The sequence below is a fragment of the Mastigoproctus giganteus genome, chromosome 4 (genome assembly GCF_048544385.1).
Source record: "Mastigoproctus giganteus isolate SK-2022 chromosome 4, ASM4854438v1, whole genome shotgun sequence".
Lineage (NCBI taxonomy): Eukaryota > Metazoa > Arthropoda > Arachnida > Uropygi > Thelyphonidae > Mastigoproctus > Mastigoproctus giganteus.
The window spans coordinates 29,839,483-29,862,795 of NC_143578.1; the positions used below are offsets into that span (position 1 = coordinate 29,839,483).

The 23,313-nt window shown below is 38.8% G+C and overlaps 1 protein-coding gene across 1 annotated transcript; it reads right to left on the bottom strand.

Annotated features, from left to right (window-relative positions):
- Window positions 1-480: 480 nt before the first annotated feature.
- On the bottom strand, window positions 481-2,450 carry LOC150086512 (beta-1,4-galactosyltransferase galt-1-like). Its single transcript, XM_090371447.1, has one exon. It carries the CDS (start codon window positions 2,325-2,327, stop codon window positions 822-824), a length of 1,506 nt encoding a protein of 501 aa, XP_090227573.1. The 5' UTR covers window positions 2,328-2,450; the 3' UTR covers window positions 481-821.
- Between the last annotated feature and the right edge of the window lie 20,863 nt (window positions 2,451-23,313).

Consider the following 23,313-nt stretch of genomic DNA (forward strand, 5'->3'; position numbering starts at 1 on the left):
AAGACCATATTGCTCTGTACTGTTTGTGAATTACGTGTATTCTGTGGTCGATTTTCTGTTTGCTGGACAAAAAACCCGAGTTTCTGGGAGAAAAAACCATGGTACCCTCGCCTGAGACCGATTCACTGAGCCACATTGTGAAAAAGCCCATAAAAATTCCTCACGTCATCGACTGGATTTGAACTCAAGCTTTTTTCCACCCGGTATGGGGGAGGGCGGTGATTCTTCCAACTGTGCAACCCACAAGGGCCTTGATTTTCAAACACCTGAACTCTTTTTATTGTAGGAAACTTACTCTGGCGAGTATGATAGAATGATATATATATTTCATGAATTCTGAAGTCACTTCAGACTTTATTAGAGTTATGTTTACTGTTAATTAAGCCAAGAAAAAGACACCAATTATTTAACTTGATTTATTTTAGCACAAAAAACATTTCCATTCTAAAAATTAGACAGTTCACGTGTCAAATCGGCCGATGTAAGTGGGAAGCGACATCGTTCTTGGCTGGTTTACGAGAAACGATCGCTAAAATATGGTTGTTCTTTTTCAACGAAACTCGCCTTGTTAATAAAATTTCCGTGGTCCCCTCCACCTAAATTTAATAGAAATACATTTAAAAAATTCGATTTGTTTTATGGAAATTCCTCCCGCGAACAATAAAAGGTAGGAGGCCATTAGATATGTTTTTATTAACGAAGCCCTTAGTGGATGTCGTGGCTTAATAAATAGGAAGCAATTCTAAAATTTTTTTTACGTTTTAAAAACATTTTTTCTTTTGTTGATCATCATATTCCTGCCACCGCCATCTTGTTTACCATCAACGTTTTAATAGACCGCTGGAGAAACCGCAAAATGGAGCTGTTTCGCGAATTCTTGTGCTAACCATTTTCACCAGGGGATCTCTCCATTCGTATACCCTCCTGTCTACAATGTGGGTGGTGTTGATACAGTCGTTACCACCGAATTCGCACACTCGATAATGATGAAGGAAGCCAATATCTGGAGGTATGTTGTACATTGTTTTTCCCGGAATAAACTCCCACACGAAATGGTTACCCATTTCAACCACCCTCTCTGGAAGAACAATACACTTTGACCTTTGTTTATGTGCGTGCAATTTGCTCTTTCTTCTAGTTTTCTGCAGTGTTAGAAGCGGGAATGGCAATTCTTTTGAAGCTGTGTCATTGGGCCACTGAAGATAGAAAAAAGCATTTTGAAATGAATATGCCCCAGTGCGTTCGGGATTTTTTTTCATAAGTATGTCCAGCATACCAGTTAGGGTTTGATTCATGTAAGGTACGATGAACTCATCGAGATCGATCATTAGCACGAAACGAAACCTGAACATAGTTCTATACAGGCAGTCGTTGAGAGCTGCGAAAAGTCCCTCGGTCCTGATCTCCTTCTGAGATAGGATGTTCAGTTGCCATGGTAACAAAGTCACAATTCCCTCTTGGATGTAACTACTGAGGATGCAGTTGGCTTCCTGACCGATGGTGTGATTATAAAAGATGAAATGATGTACCCCAAGAATCCGGTTGAGTTCAAGAAATTCAACCAGATTGACTAGTTTATTATAGTCATAGTGTAAAGGCTTAACGCAGACTGCAATACCTTCAGGATCTGATTTCTGATCCATACGATGATGATGAACCATAAGTCTGTTGGAGGCAGTTCGGTCACCCGGTCTTACTATAGATACTTCCACTGGTACACCATTAACCTTGATAGGACACATGATGAAGTAGGCACTGTATTTGAGGTTCCAGTTCTCCCTGATAAGTTTATTAGTGGCAAAAACGGACACCACGTTCCTATTATCTCGGAACCAAAACTTGCAAACCACTTTGTCCGCCATACGAGTACGGGCAGCGGCAATAATACGTATAAAACGACCTTTACGTTCGTCATAATAAGCGGAAAAGACGTAGAACTTGTCCTTTGTCCCCCTGACTGCTTGCCACCGATCGGGTTGAGCCGACTTAGCCGATTTATATTCTTCTGTGGCAGCCGAGGTTGGTGGACGAGGTGTGTAGATTCCATCCTCTACTTCGGCTTCTGGTAATATCCTGGCTAGCTCTCTGGCCACTCTTGGGGGTAGTTCAATGGGTTGGTCCCGTGGACTTTCTGTGTTAATTGTCATGCTGAACATGCGCAAAAGATTTTCCTCTTTTCGTCGGGTTTCTTCGACGTAAAATACCTCCAGCAGTAGCATGAACACAAACAAGGCCAGGAACACGATGACAATGTAAAAGGACTTGTCCCTTCGTTCGCTGTTCCTCTTAAGAGCGGCCATTCGATTCATACGATAGCGTCTCCGCATTCTTATTGAGTATCTACATTTAGGATCACCAAATTGCTGTCGACAACCCACATTCCGCCTTGCCTATGTCTTTCTTTATAAAATACCAGGCTACGGCTCCAGACTCCATTCTTCTTTTTTAAAGAGAGTTTCATTCTTTCCATTCTTTGATACCAGGAGTCTGTAAAAATGGATAAATATATTATTAAGAAAATTTCCTCATATATTGAATATCTATCACAAGTGATACATTTAGAATTTAGTAGTAGAACAACTAATTAAAGCACGTTTTGAAATATTAATATTAGTAATAATTAAGAGGGATGTTTGAAAAGTTCTGAGAGACTAGTCACACTGGAGCGTTCTAAGAGGCTGTAGTGAGGCGGCAGACATGATGCAGTTCAGAAAAAAATGGCTAGAAACGTTGTATATCTGTCACTAGAATATCCAGGAGGATACAGATTTAGTAGTGATGCGGAGACTAAAAAACTGCCCTCAGAAGAACCCCAAAGAGTTCCAATTTCGAATAACAGGTACAGTCCAGAACTTTTCAAACACGTCTATTATAAAATAATGAAATAGCAATAGGACATTAAAATAAATGAATAATCGTAGGAGTATATTCAATTTTCATATATTTATTTTTCAGTTTGGTGTAGCTATTCGCCACTTTTTATTTTAATATATACAAAATGATTTTATTTTTTTGAAAAATGTATTTTTCCAGAAATAAAAGTCTGTTGAACAAGGTAGTCGTTTGCTGCCTTAGGAGATTCTCCCATGGACATTAATACAAAAACTCGTGTAGTCATTGTTTCCATGGAAGATATTGAAGAAACACATGATGAGGTGAGGTTTCCACAAATGATTTATTAGCACGGCAGTTTGTGTGTAAAACCAACAATTTCATGTCAGAGCACGCTCCTTACCTAATAAATTGTTGGACATTTTTTGCACAATTCTAAGTGCTCTACATTAACTGACCATGGAACATTGCACTAGCTAGCAAAGAGCTCTATCTCAACCCAACTGAACATCTTTGGGATGAACTGGAACTCAGAATTAGGGCACTGCCAACACGGCCCTCTTCGTTAGTGGAGCTTACGAGTTCTTTAAAGGTGGACTGGACACAGTACCAATAGACTTCTACCAAAAATTAGTACGAACTGTGCCACAACGCATTTGAAGCGGGGTTATTATAACCAGAGGTGGGCTACGCTATTAGTTTTTTGAATAACTATATGTTTATTCGTATAACCACAAGTGTACCATGCTTTGTTTTTAGATTGATATATTAAGATGTCATCGTCAACATAAGCAAAGAATTGTGGAAAAGGGATGAAAAAGAAATATTTGATTGTTTGCCTAGTGTGTGTTGTCTGAGGTAGCTTTGTGTTTGTATAGGTCCTACAGATCCGAATGAATGCCAGTGGTCAATTGATCTTATGGTATAAAGGATATTGAACAGCTGACCCGGATGAGTACACACTTCGTAATCGTTTGGAAAACTCCAAATCATTGGGTTAGTCGATCCCAGGTATTTAAGCTTGATATTTCAAAGATACAAATCTTCCTTAGACCATCAGTTTATAGAGGACGAATCGAATCTTCCGTGTGGCTTGAGTCGCATTGGCGTCAACGCAAAACTTCCTACCGCTGTTTTAAATAGACCACCGATAATTGAGGAGCAGTGAGAGAGCTATTTTACAAGTGTAGTCTAGAAGTACTGATAGTTCATTTTAATATTTCATGGCACGTAAACGCAAAGCAACGACCTGACCACATGCGCCGCATCTATCGATCCATGGTAAATGTTTTCCCACCTTTCGCTTCCGACATAAATTCAACCAATTGGGAAAAATAAAAAAATTACTGTGCAACACTCGAAACGTCAACATTCCTTTTTCTTATTTGGTACAGCTTTAAAGAGAACTTTTATACAAAACAGAGGAAGGATTCAGCTGTAATAAAGTACATTGCGATGGAATAATAAGCAGAACCTTCCAGTTGGCAGCCATTTTATTTTTATTGATTTCCTATTGGTAACTGAGTAGGGAGGGACCAGATGAATGCCGATAATGACATCTCTAATTGTACGTTCTTATTGGAGTTTTGTGTGCTCGACCTACTTAGTTTTGATGGATTAAACGGAAACGAAGCACTAGCAGTATTTAAAATACACGAAGTTACTTATTTTCTGTTTAGGATATTAATAAAATTACTTCTTTTCCTTTCTTACTTCGATATTAATTAAACGTCGATGATAAAATCTTGAGGGGAAATCCGGTTTGCTTCTTCTGCCATGAAATTGCAGAACATTTCGATTACACATAATCATCTGAAATTCGTATGAAACATTAATCAAGACAGAGAGAGAGAGTTCATGATTGAAGTAATTAGTTAGCAGCACTAGAAACTTTGAAGAGAAGGCAAAGATTTAAATAACTTTCTCTGTCATGCTCGTAATTGGAAAATATTTTTTCTCTTTCTTTTAATGCTTTTGGATGTTGAGTTTCTTTAATCTGTTTTAAAAATTGCAATAGTAGCCATAATACCTTATATTTCGGCGTATAATTCGACTTTTATTTTGTCTTGAAAAGCCTGCTTAGTCATAAGTATGAAGTCGAAGACCTTCTGCCCACATCCCTTCCTTTTATAGTCCATAAGATGGGAGCTTGTTTAGAAGACCTTTGTGCTGAACACGATCAAAAGTCTTAGAAATGTCAAGAGAAACTGTTTGAGTTTCACTAAATTTTTCCATTGAATTTGTTCAAAGATGGGTAAGATAAGCCGATATATCACCAGTGGATTGACACTGATAGAATCCATATTTGACGAACATTGATCGGATGGAAGGTTTCAAGGTTGCTTAGGAGTTGGCGGTTGATGGATTTCTCCATTAGTTTGAAAATAATGAGGGTAAATTTAATGGCACGATAATTGGAAGAGAAGGATTAATCATCATTTTTAGGAACTGGCTGAATATGAGAGCTTTCTTGGCATCAAGATTGTTCAGATCGGAAGACCACAGGAGGTATCGAGCTGATGTATCATTGGGCGTGATAGGCGGTGGTTTACCAAGATCATCATAGACCTATTTCCCTTCATATATTGACCTACACTCCAAAGTAACAGGCGCAATTTAGCCATAGCAGCCCTTGCGCCCAAAAATCTCACTCCAACAAGAACAACCAAGATCGTCAGTACAAGAGGTAGAAGTAAAATGGGATGCTAGTAAGTTGGCTTTCTGTTTAGCTGACTGTGCAATAGAACCATCACTAGTTATTCACTAACCTGCAGAGTAGAGGCAGCTAGAGTATGCATTAGCTGATCCTGATGCCTCCTAGAGAATTATAAAAGAGGTTCAGTCCGGTATAAAAGAGATTCGGTCCATGATGCCAATCTCAGCTTCAAAAGACATCATCCATACTACATGATGGAAGAGAGAATTTTGTGTCTATATTATATAATTATACGATCAGATGATGAAGCTTGCAAATGCTACAGGCGTGGAACGTGATGATAATGCATATAATTTCCAGTAATTATTGCCTTTAAATTTTTATAGAAATTTGAGTGTCTTCGAAGATAAGCATAGGAGCAGAAGAATCTTTTTGCGAGATATAAGACAGGACTGAGTTTTAGAAGAATTGAAATTAACTAAGTTATCTTTGCCTCACTAGAAAATTACCTGGAAATCAGCATTTAAGTCAAGAAGTTGAAGCTGTTTGTGCAAGGTAAGGTTTCTCAAAGTGGAGATACAATGCAACGTGCTACCATCAGCAAAACTATAGATAGGGTTTCCTGTCAGTGGAAGAAGGTCATTACTATACTAGGGGAAAGGGTGGAAAGAACTGAACCTCGTGGAACACTAGAAGTAAGAAAGTAGAGAGCTATCTATCCTCACCCGCAGTAAGAAAAACTGGATACCCAATTACAAAAAAAAAAAAAAAAAAAAGTTGGCAATCCATAAGATGAAAGCTTGTTTAGAAGACCTTTATGCCAAACATGATCAAAAGCCTTTGAATTGTCGGGAGCAACTGCGCGAGTTTCACAATGTTTTTGATTGAATTTGTCCAAAGATGGTAACTGTGAACAAAAGGATATTCAAAAGAGGGCTGGTTAATTAATGATCCATCTCTTACAGTCTCTCCACTCTCTGTCTCATAGACCTTCTGTTTCTACTGCATATCGTTTTTAAAGATACCTCCATGGGCACTGGAGGTCTCTTCTAAACCATTCTGAACACGTGCCGCGACCAGTCAGCATCCTTTTACTGTCAACTTCAAATTTACAGGGCCAACTTTTTTCTTCCTCATTTATTCCTTCAACTTCCGGTTTCTGGAAAAACCTCCCTTCGCGTATTTCTTGAAAATCGACAGAAATTCAAGTCTGATGTCATTGGGTATCTTCTTCTTTCATCTTCTCAACCTTCAACGCACGCAAGATACTAAGCTAAGTATTATAGGTTTTAATACGTGTTTGGAGTTTTCATAAAAAAAACAGTACAGTATATATTCTCTAAGTTGGGGTCATCTTCTGAGAAACCATCTCGGACTTTTTGAATCAGGTGGATTAAACTCAAGAAGTCAACATTCATTTTCTATTATTTTTTTCCCATTTAATATAAACACTTAGCATTGAGTTAGCTGAATAACATATAAAATTCATATTAAAAAAATAATAGTAATAATAATTTCATGAGGAAGGTCACAAGAGAAAATCCGAAACGCCCTTGGAAACGATTTATTTATTTGTAGATGCAGACTTTGTGCGATAAACCCATTTGGTTTATTAAATTTTATTATAAAATTTTCATGTCCTACCCTTTTAAGTCTTCTCTCGGGAATTAAAAACGTGCTACCAGGAAATAACTGAATAGAAAGAAATTCCAGCATTTTTTTCTTTCTTTTCCCAATGAAAGAATAAGGGAGAAAAGCAAAAACGACAACTGGCAGATGAAAAAGAAAAAAATAAATAAAATAAGAACACGCCCCTTAAATATATCAGGGCAGCTAGAAGTGCTCCAAAAAAAAAAAAAAAAAAAAAAAACTCTTCTTCTTTCTTTCTATGGCAGAAATTTTAGTTTCGTTTTGTTGGTGTCAGAATTAACTCGTGCTGACACCTTCTGCAGTAGATGGCATGTTCCCTGTTTCTTCCAAAACTTACATTAAATTTCTCTTTTCGAGAACTCGCTTTAATCTCCGTCCCTGAGGGGGGGGGGGCGAAAAGCAGGGGAGTTAACCCACTTGCGCTAAAGAAATCAAGAAACACAAATAGTGAGATGTTTTGCTTCGCATTTAGAGAAGGCAGGGGCAAATGCAGTAGCGTTCCTTTTACCAGAAACGCCTCTTAAATATCAGAAACTAAATCAAGAGCGGTGTTAGTTCTTTGGAGAACACACTGAATGCATTAAGATCTAATTTAAATACGAGAAACACTACTTTCCTCATAAAAGCGCAATTTGCATACGTTTGTTTCTTAATTTCCTCAAGGAAGGGTTGGTTGCAATAGGTAACTCTATAAAAGTAGCTAATTAAAAATGAACACAAACAATAGACATAAAATATTTTAAACAAACGTGTCTTCTATTGCTTATAAGGTAGTTTGTTCTTGGCTTTAGAAAAAAAAAATACCAGAGTTCATTACCAGTTAAGAAATGGGACTTCTTTTGGGCAGTCTGGAAAAGAAAATGTTTGCAATTGAAATTATTTTATACAAGTTTATTTTGTGAAGAGTGCCAGTAGTTCTTTAGTAAAAGGTGACATAAAAGAGTTCTTTGTTTTAAAGATGCTTCGTGGGTAGGCCAGTTGGTAGAATCGTCGTCCTCCCTACACCGGGTGGAAAAGACCTGCGTTCGAGTCCTGTCGATTAGGTGAGGAATTTTTAGTACCTTTTTCACAACGTCACCGAGTTAGTCGGTCTCAGGCCAGGATTGCATGGTTTTTCGTCCAGTAAGCTGAAAATCGCCCACAGAATACGTGCATTTTACAATATAGACGGAACAATATGGCCTTAGTCTCTGATGCTCCTACAACAACAGCATATACACCGATGAACCAAAACATTATGACCACCTACCTAATATTATTATTATTATTATTATCTGTTTATTTCTCTTTCGAGACACCCATAGACAGCACGTCCTCCACGTGCAGCCAAAACAGCTCATATCCGGCGAGGCATGGACGCTACAAGATTTCTAAATGTGTCTTGTGGTATCTGGTACCAACACGTAACCAGCAGATTCTTTAATTCTTGTAAGGTCCGTAGTTCAGACCCCACAGATCGGAGTTGCAGTTTCTAACAATCCGGGCGGTGTGCCACATCGCATTATCCTGCTGAAAGACACCACCGCCAGAGGCGAAGACTGTTGCCATGAAAGGGTGTACCTGGTCAGCAATGACGTTTAGGTATGTATGTATGTATGTGTTTTATTGAAGGGCAACTCCTAGAACAAAGTTCATCTCTACTTCGTTGCATTGTTCATTTTATGCAGACTCTGTTAAGGCCATGTGTGTAGTGGAAAAAAAAAGTTTTTCATCCCACGCAGGGATTTTCATCCCCACTCGGGAGGAAGTGACAGGATAGAAAATATTTTGTTAGTGAGCTCATGTGTGTTCTGTAGTGTAAATGATGTTTAGGTAGGTGGTAGATGTCAGAGTGCCGGGCACATGGATAACTGGACCCAGGGTATCCTACCACAACATCGCCCAAAGCATGACACCGTCCCCACCAGCTTGTTTTCGTCTCACTGTGCATCCAAGCGCCATCACTTCTCCAGGTAAACGACGCACACGTACCCGGCCGTCCACGTGGTGCAACAGGAAACGTGATTCATCGGACCAGACGACCCTCTTCCAATCACTAAAGGTCCAGTTTCGATGCTCGCGTGCCCATTGTAGGCGCTGTCGCCGGTGAACCGTGGTTAGCATGGGCACTCGGAGCGGCCTGCGGCTACGCAGTCCCATTTTCAGCAGGGTTCGATGTACTGTGTGTTGCGACACATTGCTCTCGTCACTAGCATTCCAATTACAGGTGAATTGTGGCACAGTCGCCCTTCTGTTTCCACGTACCATCCGAGAGAGCATTCGCTCACCTCGAGCATCGATGAGCCGTGGTCGTCCAACACCTCGCCGGCGGTTCATGGGTTTTCCCTCCTCGGACCACTTTCGGTAGGTACTAATCACAGCTGACCGTGAGCATCCCACTAACCGTGCCGTTTCGGATATGCTCTGAGCCAGTCGTCTGGCCATTACAATTTGGCCTTTGTCAAACTCGCTTAAGTCCGCTGCCTTTCCCATCTAAAGAACAAGAGTAACACTGATTAACAGAGTCAGTATCAGGTGTTTTTTTTATACCGTGTCCGACCCGCACATAGGCGCCTCCGTAGCCAGGTGGCCAGGAGCAGCAATGTGTAGCACACGCTTCTTGATTAGACCGGGGTACGAGCCCGTCACCACCAAATACGGAGGATGCGGAAAGGTCAGGGAATGACCACCGCATATCCCGGAGCAATATGGCCTTAGTTGCTAATGCTCCTAAAAACCAAATAACAATAACAACAATCCGACCCGCACACGCGCCGTAGCTCACCTGCAGTTGCTTCGATTTACATAACGATTCGCTGGTCATAATGTTTTGGCTCATTGGTGTATACAAATAACCTTTATTTATAGGAAAACTAATAACGTTTACTGAAACCATTAGCCTTTATGACAGCCTCTAGTCTCAGTGGAACACTCTTCAACAGGTTTTTGTAAATGACTTCTGATATTTTCCCCCATTCGGCGTTCAAAGCACCAAACAGTTCAATTTATGTTTTGGGTAGTCTCTCCTCACATTCACACGATAATTAAATTCATCCCAGAGGTTTTTTGTAGGACTGAAGCGATTGTGATCTAGCCAGCCCACGTTTTTCGACGTTCATGCCCCCCCCCCCAAAAGCAGTCAGCCACAACGCGATAAGTATAACATTGGAGCCTTGTCCTGCTGATACAGGCCTTCCCCGATGTTCTGCCAAAACTTAGATAACGCATTATTGTTCAGGACGTCTAGATAGACCACAGCATTCACCGTTTTGTCAAAAACAATGTTCCCAGACAAAACCATGAAAAACAGCTCCAAACATTCACGATGCCTCTGCCAAACTGTATCGTCCCGACAATGCAGTCTTGCAGGTGGATGTCTCAGGGCATCCACCACAGCGAGACATGATTGTAAGAACCAGTAGACCATGTACCGTAACGGGTCACATCAAAGCACAGCTTTCCATTTGTTTACAGTCTAGGAACAGCGAGCTTTACACCAAGCTAGACGGCATCTGGCATTAGTTGGGGTGATTAGCGGTTTGTGGACGGTTGCACGATCGTGGTAGCCCATATTATGCAGCGTCCTGCGAACTCTGTCAGTGCTGACATGTCCCAATCGACTCACTGAGGGCCTGTGCATGTGCTCCGACAACAGACTTGCGTCCTCAGCGGACGATTCTTTGCATGGCTCTTTTGTCAGCCCTCGTGGAATATTATTCTAACCTCACAGTTAGAATAATCACCGTCGTCCCCACATCTGGTGACAAAGGCCTGAGTTGAAATCCCGTCAATGGCGCGAGGAATTTTTATGGGTCTTTTTCACAATGTGGCTGAGTTAGTCGGTCTCAGGCGATGGTAGCTTGTTTTTTCTCCTATAAACTCGGATTTTTCGTCCAGAAAACAGCAAATCGACTGCATGATTTGCAGACATATGGCTTAAGTTGCTGATGCGTTTAAAACCCTCCAACAAGAATTCTTCTGTCACGTTTCATCAGCTTCGGAGTTTTTTCGGGTACTTTCCTTACATTTCAGCACCAGCCCACTTCTATATGCAGATCACATCACCAATCCTCGACTAATGAATTTTCAGTGCCGTTGAAATGTCACGTACAGACTTCTTGTTTATGTGGTACCCCATTATCATTCCGCGCTGAAGGCCTGTTAACTCTATGGATCGTGGCATCTTGCATTTCACAATCTTACTACTGTCTCCTGGAAGGCGTACGAGAATATTTATAATTGTCTGACACGTGGTGCTTGGGTAGGACGTGGCCAGCTATAAATGGAGGGGTGTCCGGATTTTAATGTTTCGGTGGTGTAGTATTAATAAAGGAAAGATGATCAAAGGAATCCAATCTTTTAGACTTAGAGTTCATAATGAAAGAATTTTATGAAGATTTCTTTTGGTGGCGAAAATTCGTTGGAGACAAATGTCAAAATGGTCACCAGATGGCAGTAAAACTGCACATTTAACAAAATCTTTTACAATCTCTGCTTGATTTACCCATATGGATCATTGAATTGGTTGTTCAGCTGAAAGGCTCCAAAAAATTCAATTAATTTATGTAGATTAAGCAGGAATTTATTTACATATTTATTGAATTATTTTTATGTAATTACGAGTGGCGACACCTTGTCATTGCATTCTTCATTAGAATTCTTTAATTTTGGAGTAGAACCTTACTGGGAGTTGATTATTTTTCATTGTCAGTTGTATTCTTTTTTCTAATTTTAATGTATACAAAATGCTGTACACGCTCGGTAATCCGAATCAATTCACAGAGGATTTTTTCAATTATCAGTAAGTTAAATTAAGAGCGCAACTAGAAATTCATGTTGGGTTGCAAAGTTTGTTTTATTAATATATAAATCAGTTGGTATATCTGCAATTTATTCTATACTGTCTTAAAGTGGAGAGGAATAAAACTTGTTTGTAATATAGGCACTGGTCCTACGAAAATTCCTTCTTTAAGTTTGGTATATGTTAAATTAGGAAACACTTCTAAAGTATGCAAATCCGTTACCTTCTTTATTTAGTCCCTTCACGAAATGTTTCCAAGCTTGAAGTACAGGGATGGAAGAAGAACCTTGTTTGATTGTGCCAGAGGAATATATTTTACATTACATTGTCTTGGTATGGACTCGTCCTGCTTGTCCCAATGTTGCACAACATAATGTTCTTCTGCCCCACAATCCTGGTATTTTATGGCGTGTAGAACCTTAGGCATGCTTTCATGACTTTCTTTAAGTCTAACTGAATGAAACTCAGGAACTGATGGAAATTAGTTGTCATTATTGAAGTTTGGAGGATAGATTTACAACCCTGAGAACATGTCACAATCAGTTAATACTTAGAAAATCTTGGCACGGCCTACAAAAATATTAGATAAATACTGCACGCTTCTTAGTCGATTTTGTGATGAAGAAGATACAGTATCTTTCCGATTTTCAGAAAGGTGTTATCGTTGGAGCACGTTTAGTAGGAGCCACAATTGAGTTCGTTGTTTGATGGTACCAGGGGTTTCCCCATCTCCGCCAGGATGGACTGTGAAGCAGTGGAAAAATTTAGAGCAAAAAATATTGAAATGATTAATATTAATAACTGTACTGATTTTTCATCGAAAAACGAGATTTTATCACTGACTTACACCGAGATGGCATTCTGGCCATTAATTTTATAATAGTGTCTTGACTAATATTATTCCAAGCGATCTGTAAGGTTTCCTATAAATTTTGTGAAGATGGGTAGACCTCACGAACTTGACGGTCTGAACCAGTGTTTCCCAATTTAATTTAATAATAATATACTTAATAAAATTATGATTATGAGATCAACTTTATTACTGGTTAAAAATCATATATTTAATATAAACACTAAAAAGTTTAACTTTTTTGGTGGAATCTGCACTTTCACTTCACAGAACCTCAAGGGGCCAGTTGGGAAACACTGGTCTAGATGATCTCATAAAACCTCTATTGGGTTTAATTTAGGCGATTGGGGGTGGCCACACCATAATTTGCAATATCTCCTCCATAAAATCCTGCAACATTTCATGAAATTTCTTCCGCAAAGTCGAAGATCAGACGATATTGCATTATGTTCAAGAATGTTTTCATAGCCCTCTTTTCTTCAATTCCGACGATGTCACCCACTGCAGAAAAATAGAGCCAATTCCAGATCATGGAATCACCACAGTGCTTGACTATGCGTACTAACCAATGTGGCACCATTTTTGATTCAGTTGATCGTCTCACATAAACTCTCCGCTTGTATCCAAAAACTTGGATTCATCCGTCCACAATACGATTTTACAATCTTCAGTTGTCCAAAGTTGACAGCTTTTAGGCAAAGCCAACCTTTCTTTCGATTTCCGGTTTCGATATGGGCTTCCGGACCGTTACGTGACCACGAAGTCGTGCTTGTGTAAGACGAAGTTTTACAGTGGATGTGGAACACAGGAGTATTTCTGTTTCTACTGAACTCAGATTTCAGATGCAGTAAGTTGTTGATTGTATTTAGGAATCTGTGCTTATGGTCTTAACTTGCGCTTCCGTTGTTATCCGTGATTGTCAGGATCGTGGTTTGTCCTTTAGTTTGTACTCCTTTAAATTTCTTAAACATTTCTTAATTATTATTAGTTTTGATTTTTATAGAAAATATTTTCCTAAAAATTGGTAAAAAAGTTTGTCCTAGTTTAATAAAAACTTTTAAAATTAAGAAAAATTTAACGTTCCAAAGTTTTAGTATATCGGACCAATCTACGCCGGTAGGACAGCGGTTATAATCAGTGTCCTCCCTAAACCGGGTGGAAAAGGCTCTGGTTCGAAGATTTTCAATGACCCGAGGAAGTTATATGGGCTTTTAGTCGGTCTCAGGCGTGAATGGAATGGTCTTCCCAGAAACTTGGGTTTTTCGTCCAAAAAACGGCAAATGGACTAAAGAACACGCACAATTTATGGATATAATACATATGGGCAGATAAGATAGCTCCTGGGTGGTCCTAATATGACAGTTTTTTTATTTTATTTATTTATATTTTGTTGAATCAGATCAACTCGCCCTCCATGCTTCATTTTTACGTGGATTGTGATGGATTCTTTCAAGACGACAGCATAATTTTCCACCGTACAAAAATTATATCTGAATGGTTCGAGGAACATTCCCAAGGTATCTAACACCTACCATGACTGCCTAATCCTGGGATTTGAATCCATTTGAAAATGTCTGGGATATAGGGATATATTGGAATGAACAGTTCGGCTTCGCAGTTCTTCACCGATCAAAATACAGCAGCTGACAAATATCCTGATAGAATCTCGATCTAAACTCGTGAGACACCTAGTGGAATCAATGCCACTACATTTACGCAGAAGGTGGTTCCAATAGATATCGAAAACCAGCACTGCTGGTTTGAATTAAGGGTTCAACAATAAAACTAAGCTTTGGAGATTAAACTTTATTAATTTTCAAGTTTATAATTGTGGAAAGTTCTTTTAAATGCAGAACTTGGAATTCAAATTTTTTTCAAAGACTGATTTTTCAAAAATTTCTTTAAAATTTTTCTTCATTCATTTCAAATTGCTATATGACAATTTTTTTCACGAACATGATCTTAAGTCAGATGACTTAGGACCACCATTCCAGCAGTCTCAAAGGTTGCATTCTGAGAAAAAAAAGACTTCATACACTTTATTTGCCTATGACGAATGGAACTCAATGGAACCAAAGAGAAAAAATATTTTGAATTTTCACCTAGTAATTTAATTCTGCGCAATGGGCAAATTACAGCCATGCATGATTCCGATTAGTGGAACTCTGCTGTATTTTATTTTATTTTTTTATTTGATTTCTTTTCTTGTCCATGGTATTATATTACCAGCGAAATCCGATGTACTTTTTTATTTTATTAAAACCATAACCACAAAACAGGCTTCGTTGTATTCGATTTAAACTTTACTCGGTTCCTAAGAGAAACAAAATCTGAGTGAAAGGAATTACATGTTCCTCTGTTCAGTGTAGTATTTTATGTAGTATGAAGAAAAGCAATCATTACATTTTGGCCATCCCTGCCAATTTTAGTGAAATCTGTTTTCCGTCTTACGTTTTCTGAAACAAGATCTGAGGAACTTCCCTACCATAAACATTAGACCATGTGCTATTCATTCTTCTGAGACAGCTGATTAAATTCTGTAGATAACTTTGATATGTTTTCTTATGTTTAATAGTTTTCTGAATTTAAGGGAAACCCGAAGCATGTGCAGGGTACTTCAATGGCTGCCCTGTTCAAAATTGCGAAAAAAATTATCTTAGTCAACGATGGCCAATGACAAACTTGAGAATACGTGCTGTCACTCGACCACCAATAAATAGTTAAAAGGTATTTTTTATTTGAAGACAAATTTGTTTTATGGTTCATAAGTCACACCTAGAGGTGAAAGCCCTAAGTGCAATTGTGCATAAAATTATGCATTAGAAATTTCATTTTAAAGGCTCGTCTTTATGCCTTCCCTCACCCCTCTCCAAAGGAAAGGAAAAAGCTTAAATCGAAGAAAATGGTTTATTTGTTTGTCATGAAAAAGTCTTAGAATTATTAATCGAAGAATTGTTAATTGAAATAGATTTTGCTATATTAGCTGCACAGTCCTGATCTTGCTCCTTCTGATTTTTATAGAAACACAATCGAAAATTTTATAGAAAGACGAAATCGTAGAATGATATTTATTAATAAAATTTATCAAATCTCATTAAATGGTGTAAAGGAAATCAAGATGAACTCTCAAATTACCGAGTGTCATGTGTCTACCAAAATATATAATAGGTAGTTAAAGCAATGCTGAAAACAATTTTTTTGGGTTTTTTTATTATAATAAAATAATATTATATTATTATTTTTATTTATGTTTTTTTTCCTGAATTATTAATTTAACGAGACATTCTATATTATTGCAATGCAGGTGAATTCTAAACAAAAATTCTGTATGAACATTTAATACAAAATACTCGAAAAACAGCGAGTATAAAGAAGAGTTTGGGATTCAGCACGGTTGTTTGAGCAATATTTTCCTCTGGCTAACTATCCATGTCACGATTTCGAGGTAGTAGCACGTCCGCGATACCGGCTGTATAGGTTAACCTCTCAGTAGAGATACAGATGTAATAGCCCTTTTTCTTGTCGTTATGGGCTTTCCGAAGGAGGTCATTGGCATCTTTCTACAGAGGGATCTGTACACTGGAGATGCGAATGGATTGGTGAGATTCAATGATGAACAAAGCAATGAGCAAAGGAAAAACCTCTTCATCAGGGATTTTACAAAGGAAAATCAATGAAAAAAGTTGGCAAAACTCGTTTGAGATCAAGTAATTCGGTTAAGGTATTAAAGAATTAGTATAAATGGCAAATGATGCAAGAGAGCAAGCTTATATAGCATAGCATCAGCAAAAAAAAAAAAAAAAAAAAAAAAGTACAGTTCGCCCATCCGTACCATCCAAGAATTTGTCTAGTTCTTCCTTGAATTTATTCAATCCATCCACTTCCACAACAACAGATGGAAGCCTGTTCCAACAATCAACCACCCGCTGGCTGAAGGAAAACTTCAATCCATCTATCCTGCAACCATCCTTCCTCAACTTGAATTATGTTGTTGTTGTTTGTTATTTGGTTTTTAGGAGCATTAGCAACTAAGGCTATATTGCTCCGGGATATGCGGTGGTCGTTCCCTCTTGAATTATGACTCCCCTTATGTGTGTAGTCTCAGGAAGTGGAAGAATACCATTGATATTCATCTTACTCAATCTATTCAAAGCTTTAAATCAGATATCCCCGCAGATGCCTGGTCTGGAGAGCTGCAATTTGCAGAAATGAAGCCTTTCTAGGTAAGAGAACCCTTTTGTTCCCTTCCCCAATCTGGTTGCCCTTATCTCTACCTGTTCCAGCAGATCTACATCCTTCCTAAAGTGAGGCCTCCTTGAGTACGCATCTTGAGTACTGTATACAGTACTCAAGATGCGGCCTAACCATGGCCTTATACAAAGTTTTTTTTTTTGATTTGGTAGTTGTTGGCGCATCGGCTTCTGTGGCCATATTGCACCTCCCAAGGTTTTTGCAGTACTTTGATCCAAGCCCGAGGCGGGAATCGAACCCGCGACCTTTGGGTTGCCGGGCAGGTGCTTTACCCACTCGGCTAGCCCGGTCGGCTTATACAAAGGGATAATCACCTCCTTATCCCTGCTAGCAACGTTTCTGAATATCACTGACAAAACTCCATGAGCAGTCTTGGCAGTATGTGTGCACTTCAACAGACAGTTTCATATCTGACTGACAATTAACCCCCAGGTTTTTTTCATTCTCCACTACACTGAATGTAGTACTATACAGTTGATAAGTTACTCTGGGGTTACTGCTACCCATATGCAGTACCTTGCATTTGTCAATGTTAAACTTCACCTGCCCATTGACCAAATTTTCCCTGAAATTTTTCTCAATTTCAGCTGGCTACTGGAATCAAACCGATGTTTCCTGCATCCATCGCGATATTTGCGATGGCACCCCTTTTAGAATAAAGAATTATTTTTTAAAAACAATCATAAATGGGTATAGAAATCTTTAAGCATGGCTGTGGGTAAATTTCCGTAGCTCTGGTTTGAAATTCCAAGTTTCTAGTTTCCTCAAATTTGACTCTTTAATTTCTTTCTGTTCATTTTATTTCTTTCTAAGATATTTCACCAAAGTAAAAATGGAGCTTCGACGGTCCACTTTAATAAGCCACCATTTTTAAACTTGATTTCCTGCTAAAAGCATTTTTGCCATTTTTTCCACTCTTTGGGTTATCGATTTTTCATCCAGTTTCTTGACAGACTCTTTAGTTAAGTGCTCAGCAATTTATCTGTGACATCCCTAATAATCCATATGGTACGTTGGAAATCTGATAAAGTGCGAAGCATAGTTTACAGATTCTAAGAAATGGATAAACTGTCATAGTTATGTATTTTAATTTTCAAATCCAGCTTCTCCATAAACGGGACACGAATAAAAATTGTTTAGAAGAAAGATAAACAAAAGGCTAAAAAATCCCTTCTTACTTTCAACTCGATTTTATTTGCAAGTTTAAGAAAGTATCAAAAATGGCCTAAAGGCAAATAAAAAAAAAACAGAAAAAATGTTTTTGGCATTGCTTTAATTAGTTGTTATATTTTGGTAGACGCATAACGCTAGGTAATTTCAGAATTCATCTTGATTTCCTTTACGCTGTTTAATGAAAATGTGGTAAATTCTTAATAAATATCATTCTCTGATTTCAACATTCAGTGGTTATATGAAAACCAGAAGGAGCAAGGTCAGGACAGTACAGCTAATGGGCCAGAATCTCTATTCCACATTGGATCTGACAGCGTGAGGTCGATCATTGCCCTGATCACAAATGAGGACCAAAGTGATCACGGTCCTTCTGATTAAGTTCAACATGTTGAAGAGTTTCTGATGCTGCTCTTCTGATTGTCCGTTCAACCGGTGTTCATCCGTTACATGAAACATTTTTTCGATGAAGTATAATTATCAGTAAGTTGTACATTAAATTTTAATTGGTTTAACTGCTGTAGTTAATAAAATTGAATCCTACTTCGTTATGCAATTTAAAGAGTAACCGCCACCTTGAAAAGTGGCGTCTCGTCACCAGTATTGCTAATTCGCAGCACACTCAGATGTATGGGGTTGCACAGCAAACGACCAAGAGAGGCAACCTCTCCTCACCACTGAATCATCATCAACAGCGAATGCTGTGGTGTCAATAATATGCTGGTTAAACACTGAAGGACTGGAAATGAGTGTGCTGGTCGGGTGAGTCCAAATACCTGGTCCAACACGCCGACGGACGCCTTCGTGTGTGGCGCAAGCAAAACGAGTCCATGGACCCATCGTGCATGGTGTCCATTATCCAGGCAGATGGCAGTGGTTGATTAATATGGCATGTTTTGCTGACAAAAACTAGGATCCTTGGTATGTATGAACCAACCTTTCACTGATGAGGTCTACCGGCGGCAGCCCTTAGGCACCCTGCCATGTTGCAGTTTTTTCGGCCTAAACAGGATCTTCTAAGACGATAATGAGCCGGTCATTGGACCCGCACTGTGCAAAAGAGGTTCTCGGAAGTCATTTCGGCCCTGTCTTCCTAATGAACTGTTGTATGGTATGGATTCTACTAAAGCGAAGTTTTAATTAATATGCAAAAAAAAAATTCATTTTTCATGCTCCCAAATCATTGGGATCTGCATTAATGAGAATGTACATGCATTCCATGAGCTGTCTCTGTAATCGGTATGGTGTTGTGGTCATGAATGTTTGGAATTATTTTATTCCGAAACGTGATAAATTCTGAAAGTTGCATATACAGATCAACCTTTCGAACGCTCTTTATTCGGCCTGAATCCCGAAACGTTATGAATATACCTTGTATTGAGATGAATTATATTTCAATAGAGAAACTTATTCAGCCTCACTGGTGGTAAAAGAGTGTATTTTTAAATGAACTTTGGTTCATTTTAAAGCCACACATTGCTCCCCCTCTCATCTAAAGGTTTTCCAAACTTATTTCTTTTCGACTGGTTGATAGTGTTGGGAAGGGTGTACCCAAGAAGATGGTGCAAGATGCCACATTTTCCTTTTAGCAATGGATGAGGCTGTTTCAGTGTTTTGGAGATTATTTTCCATGGGATTCTCGCAGGTACACCGCCGTTATAATCACTGTTCTCCTAAAAGTGGGGGGAAAAGGCCCAAGTTCGAATCCCGATGCGAAGAGCTTTTATGGGATTTTTTTACTCCTTGGCTACAGTTTTCTCCACCCGAATACTCTGCTTTTTTTTTTTAATCCAGCAAAACAGGTTAAGCTACCAGAGAAAACAATTTAAGGACATAATACACATGGGTAGATGAGGTTTCTCTTTGGTAACGGTAATATCATATATATTTTTTTAACTTTCCTATGTGGTTATCTCAAGAATCATCCTTTTGAAAGCAATCTGCATTTTCTTCAGAAAATACGATAGAACATTACCAATTCTATTAAAATCATTCCTGGTGAGACTTTACGTCGTGTCAACAATATATGTGTGGATCTTGAAGGCTGACTTCAACGGCCACTATGACTTATTTTCTTGTCCAAGTTTCAAATGATCTTTCCCTTGTTCATAAAATGTTCTATAATTTACTTCTCATACAATAAATTTTGGACGACCTTGTGCCAGCACTCCCTTTTAATATTAAAAATTGGCCCCGTTTTTATTGTGGCGATCTCCATCAACCCAATGTCTCCCAAATCCTCCTGCCAAAAATTCAAAACGGGATAAAAATGATTTTATTTTATTCATTTATTATTTTTTTCTAGCTCCATAAATCTTTGTCTTTCTGGCTAAGACAATATAGCTAAGATCGGGATCTTCAAATATTTTTTTTTCATTCCTAAGACGAACGACTAAAATTTTTAGGAATTCTATTTTCATAGGATTTCATTTTCTTTCTCAGATGCGCCCTTCTATCCATGCATGTGTATTTTTTATGAGTAGTTCTGTGGTTTAAAAGTGTGGTCGCATTTCTTCTTCAACACCACATCGATCTTCATTAAATTTCATCCCAACTGGGATTTGCTTATCCCTTCGGTTTTTTTCCCTTTTATTTCGTTCATGTTTCCATTTGTTTATACTTTCATGCTAGTGTAGCCAGTAGAATTGCTTTATTTATTCAAGGTGCTTAGAGAGTAGGATTTGTTGGTTCTTTGAAGGTAATGTGCGTGAGGCATAACATCTTTTCGTCACTTGTGGAAACTTTCTTTTTTTTAAGATTTTAACTCCATTTCCAAACTTTACACAGCAGTGTTGAATAAAGAATAAAAAATATAAGAAATCGTGAAAAATTAAAAAGTTTTTGCTCTATGTTCATAGAAATATTCAAGAGACACATGCTGGAAAGTATATAACACAGAAGAAATGTTTTCCACTGCTTTTAAATAGATGTAACAAAACCATAATGGATCCATTGACATAACAAAGAGTTAGTGGCCAATATGCTGTTCAATTTTGTAATTTTTCTTAAGAATTCTCTTTTGTCCCCGAAATTGTAGAGACAAAAACTGCTAATTAAACAGTTTTCGTTCCAGACTTCAAGGGAAAAATTAGGAGGTCCATCACAATGTGTCAGGCATTGTGATGGACCCTAATTTAAGAGAATTCTTCCAAAACAACTCATTTCGTGTAAATGAAATATTTCTTCAAATTCGTTAGACCATACTAATCAAAGGTTGCTTCTCTAAAGACTTTTACCATTCCTTTAGTTAAATATAATAAAAATAACCAATAAAATACTCATTAGCCAAAAATTAGACCCTCTATTCGACATTTAGTAGGGGCACCTTTTTGCTCGAATCATAGCCTTTATACGACGTGGCATGGATTGCAGTAGGTATCTGACGGAGTCAGCTTCCAGATTTGACCATTCTTCCATTAGAATATTTGTCAGCTGCTGCACTGTGGTGGGTAGAGAACCGTGAAGCAAAACTACCCTTTCAAAAATATCCTAGAGACATTCTCAATTTGCATTCAGATCTGAAGAATTAGGCAGCGAGAGAAGATGCTGGAAATATTGGGACTGCTCCACGTTTAGTTATCGTCTTGAATGAATCCATTGCAATCTTGGTAAAAATAAAGCATTGCAGGATGAAATTGGTCCAATACGACAGAAGAATATTCTTTGGAGATAACGACCTGCTGATGGTATGCAGTCCATACCAACAGGACGTACCCTACTATGATACCACCTCAAGCCTTTTGAATGGTGAACACGAGGCAGTCTAGATGCATGGCTTTATGAGGTTCACGCCACATTTTCACTCTGCCATTGGTGCAAAAAAGTGTAAATCGAGACTCGGACCACATGATCTTTTTTCTACTGTTTTACAGCCCAGCCTTGATGTTGGCGGCACCACCTTAATCTAATCTTTCGATATTTTACAGTTGGTAGAATTGCCGTCCTCCCCACACTGGGTAGGCAAGAACTGAGTTCGAGTCCCGTCGATGATGTGAGGAATTTTTATGGGTCTTTTTCACAATGTTGCTGAGATAGTCGATCTCAAGAGAGGCTGGCATGGTTTTTTCTCTCGGAAACCGAAAATCGACCACAGAACACAGAATTTACAGACAGTACAAAGGGTACTAGGAAAGTTTTGCAATACAGCTTTGTTTATTTAATTTTTTCAAAGTAATTTCCTCTACATTCAATACACCTCTCCGTCCTCCGAAACCAATCTTTAAACCAGTTCTGCCAAGTTTCACTAGGGAGTAAAGCACACTAGGGAGTAAAGCACAGTCCTCATCACTGGAAAACCGCCTCCCTTTTAGCTTCATTTTCACATGCGGGAACAGTGCAAAGTCGCAGGGAGCAAGGTCTGGCCTGTAGGGAGGGTGCTCGAGAAGTTTCAGTCCTGTCGTGGTCAAATATTCGGTGCAGGCTTTGGCGCGGTGAGCTGGAGCATTATCGTGATGGAGGTACCAGGTGTCCATTCTTGACTTTGGCCGCAGGTTCTTCATAGATCCAATGACTTTAGGCAGGCATTGTTCAGTATACCACTTAGCTGTGACTGTCTTCTGCGTGTCCAAAACGACACGTTCCACAATTCCACTCGATTTGAAAAATACAGCTATCATTTTCTTCTTTACAGATCGGGATTTTCTGACAATTACGGGTGTGTCGTCATCATCAAAGACCCAAACTTTGTTTTGAGCCTTGGTCGGCAGATCGTAATAGTACAGCCAAGTCTCGTCACCTGTCACGATGTTGTTCACATACCGAGATTGTCCCTTATCAAACTTTTTTAACATCTCCCGGCACCAAGTCACACGTCGTGTCATCTGCTCTTCAGTCAGTTGATGCGGCACCCAGAGAGAACAAAGTTTCTTCACGTGCAAATGATCTTGCAGAATCGAACGAATTGCTGGTGCATTTAGGCCCAAAGTATCCTCTATCTGTTGGTAGGTCACTCGCCTGTTTTCGTCAAGCATTTTCCTCACAGCAGTAACGTTTTCCTCTGTAACTGACGTTCGTGGCCTTCCCGGCCTCTCAGAATCCCCCAGAGTGAAATTTCTCCTTTGGAATTCTCTATACCACCTGAATATCGTTGTACGATGTGGACAATCAATCATCATCTAGTGCAAG

Excerpts from the sequence above, each read along its gene's own strand:
- LOC150086512 (XM_090371447.1), bottom strand. The coding sequence starts at position 2,327 with ATGCGGAGACGCTATCGTATGAATCGAATGGCCGCTCTTAAGAGGAAC.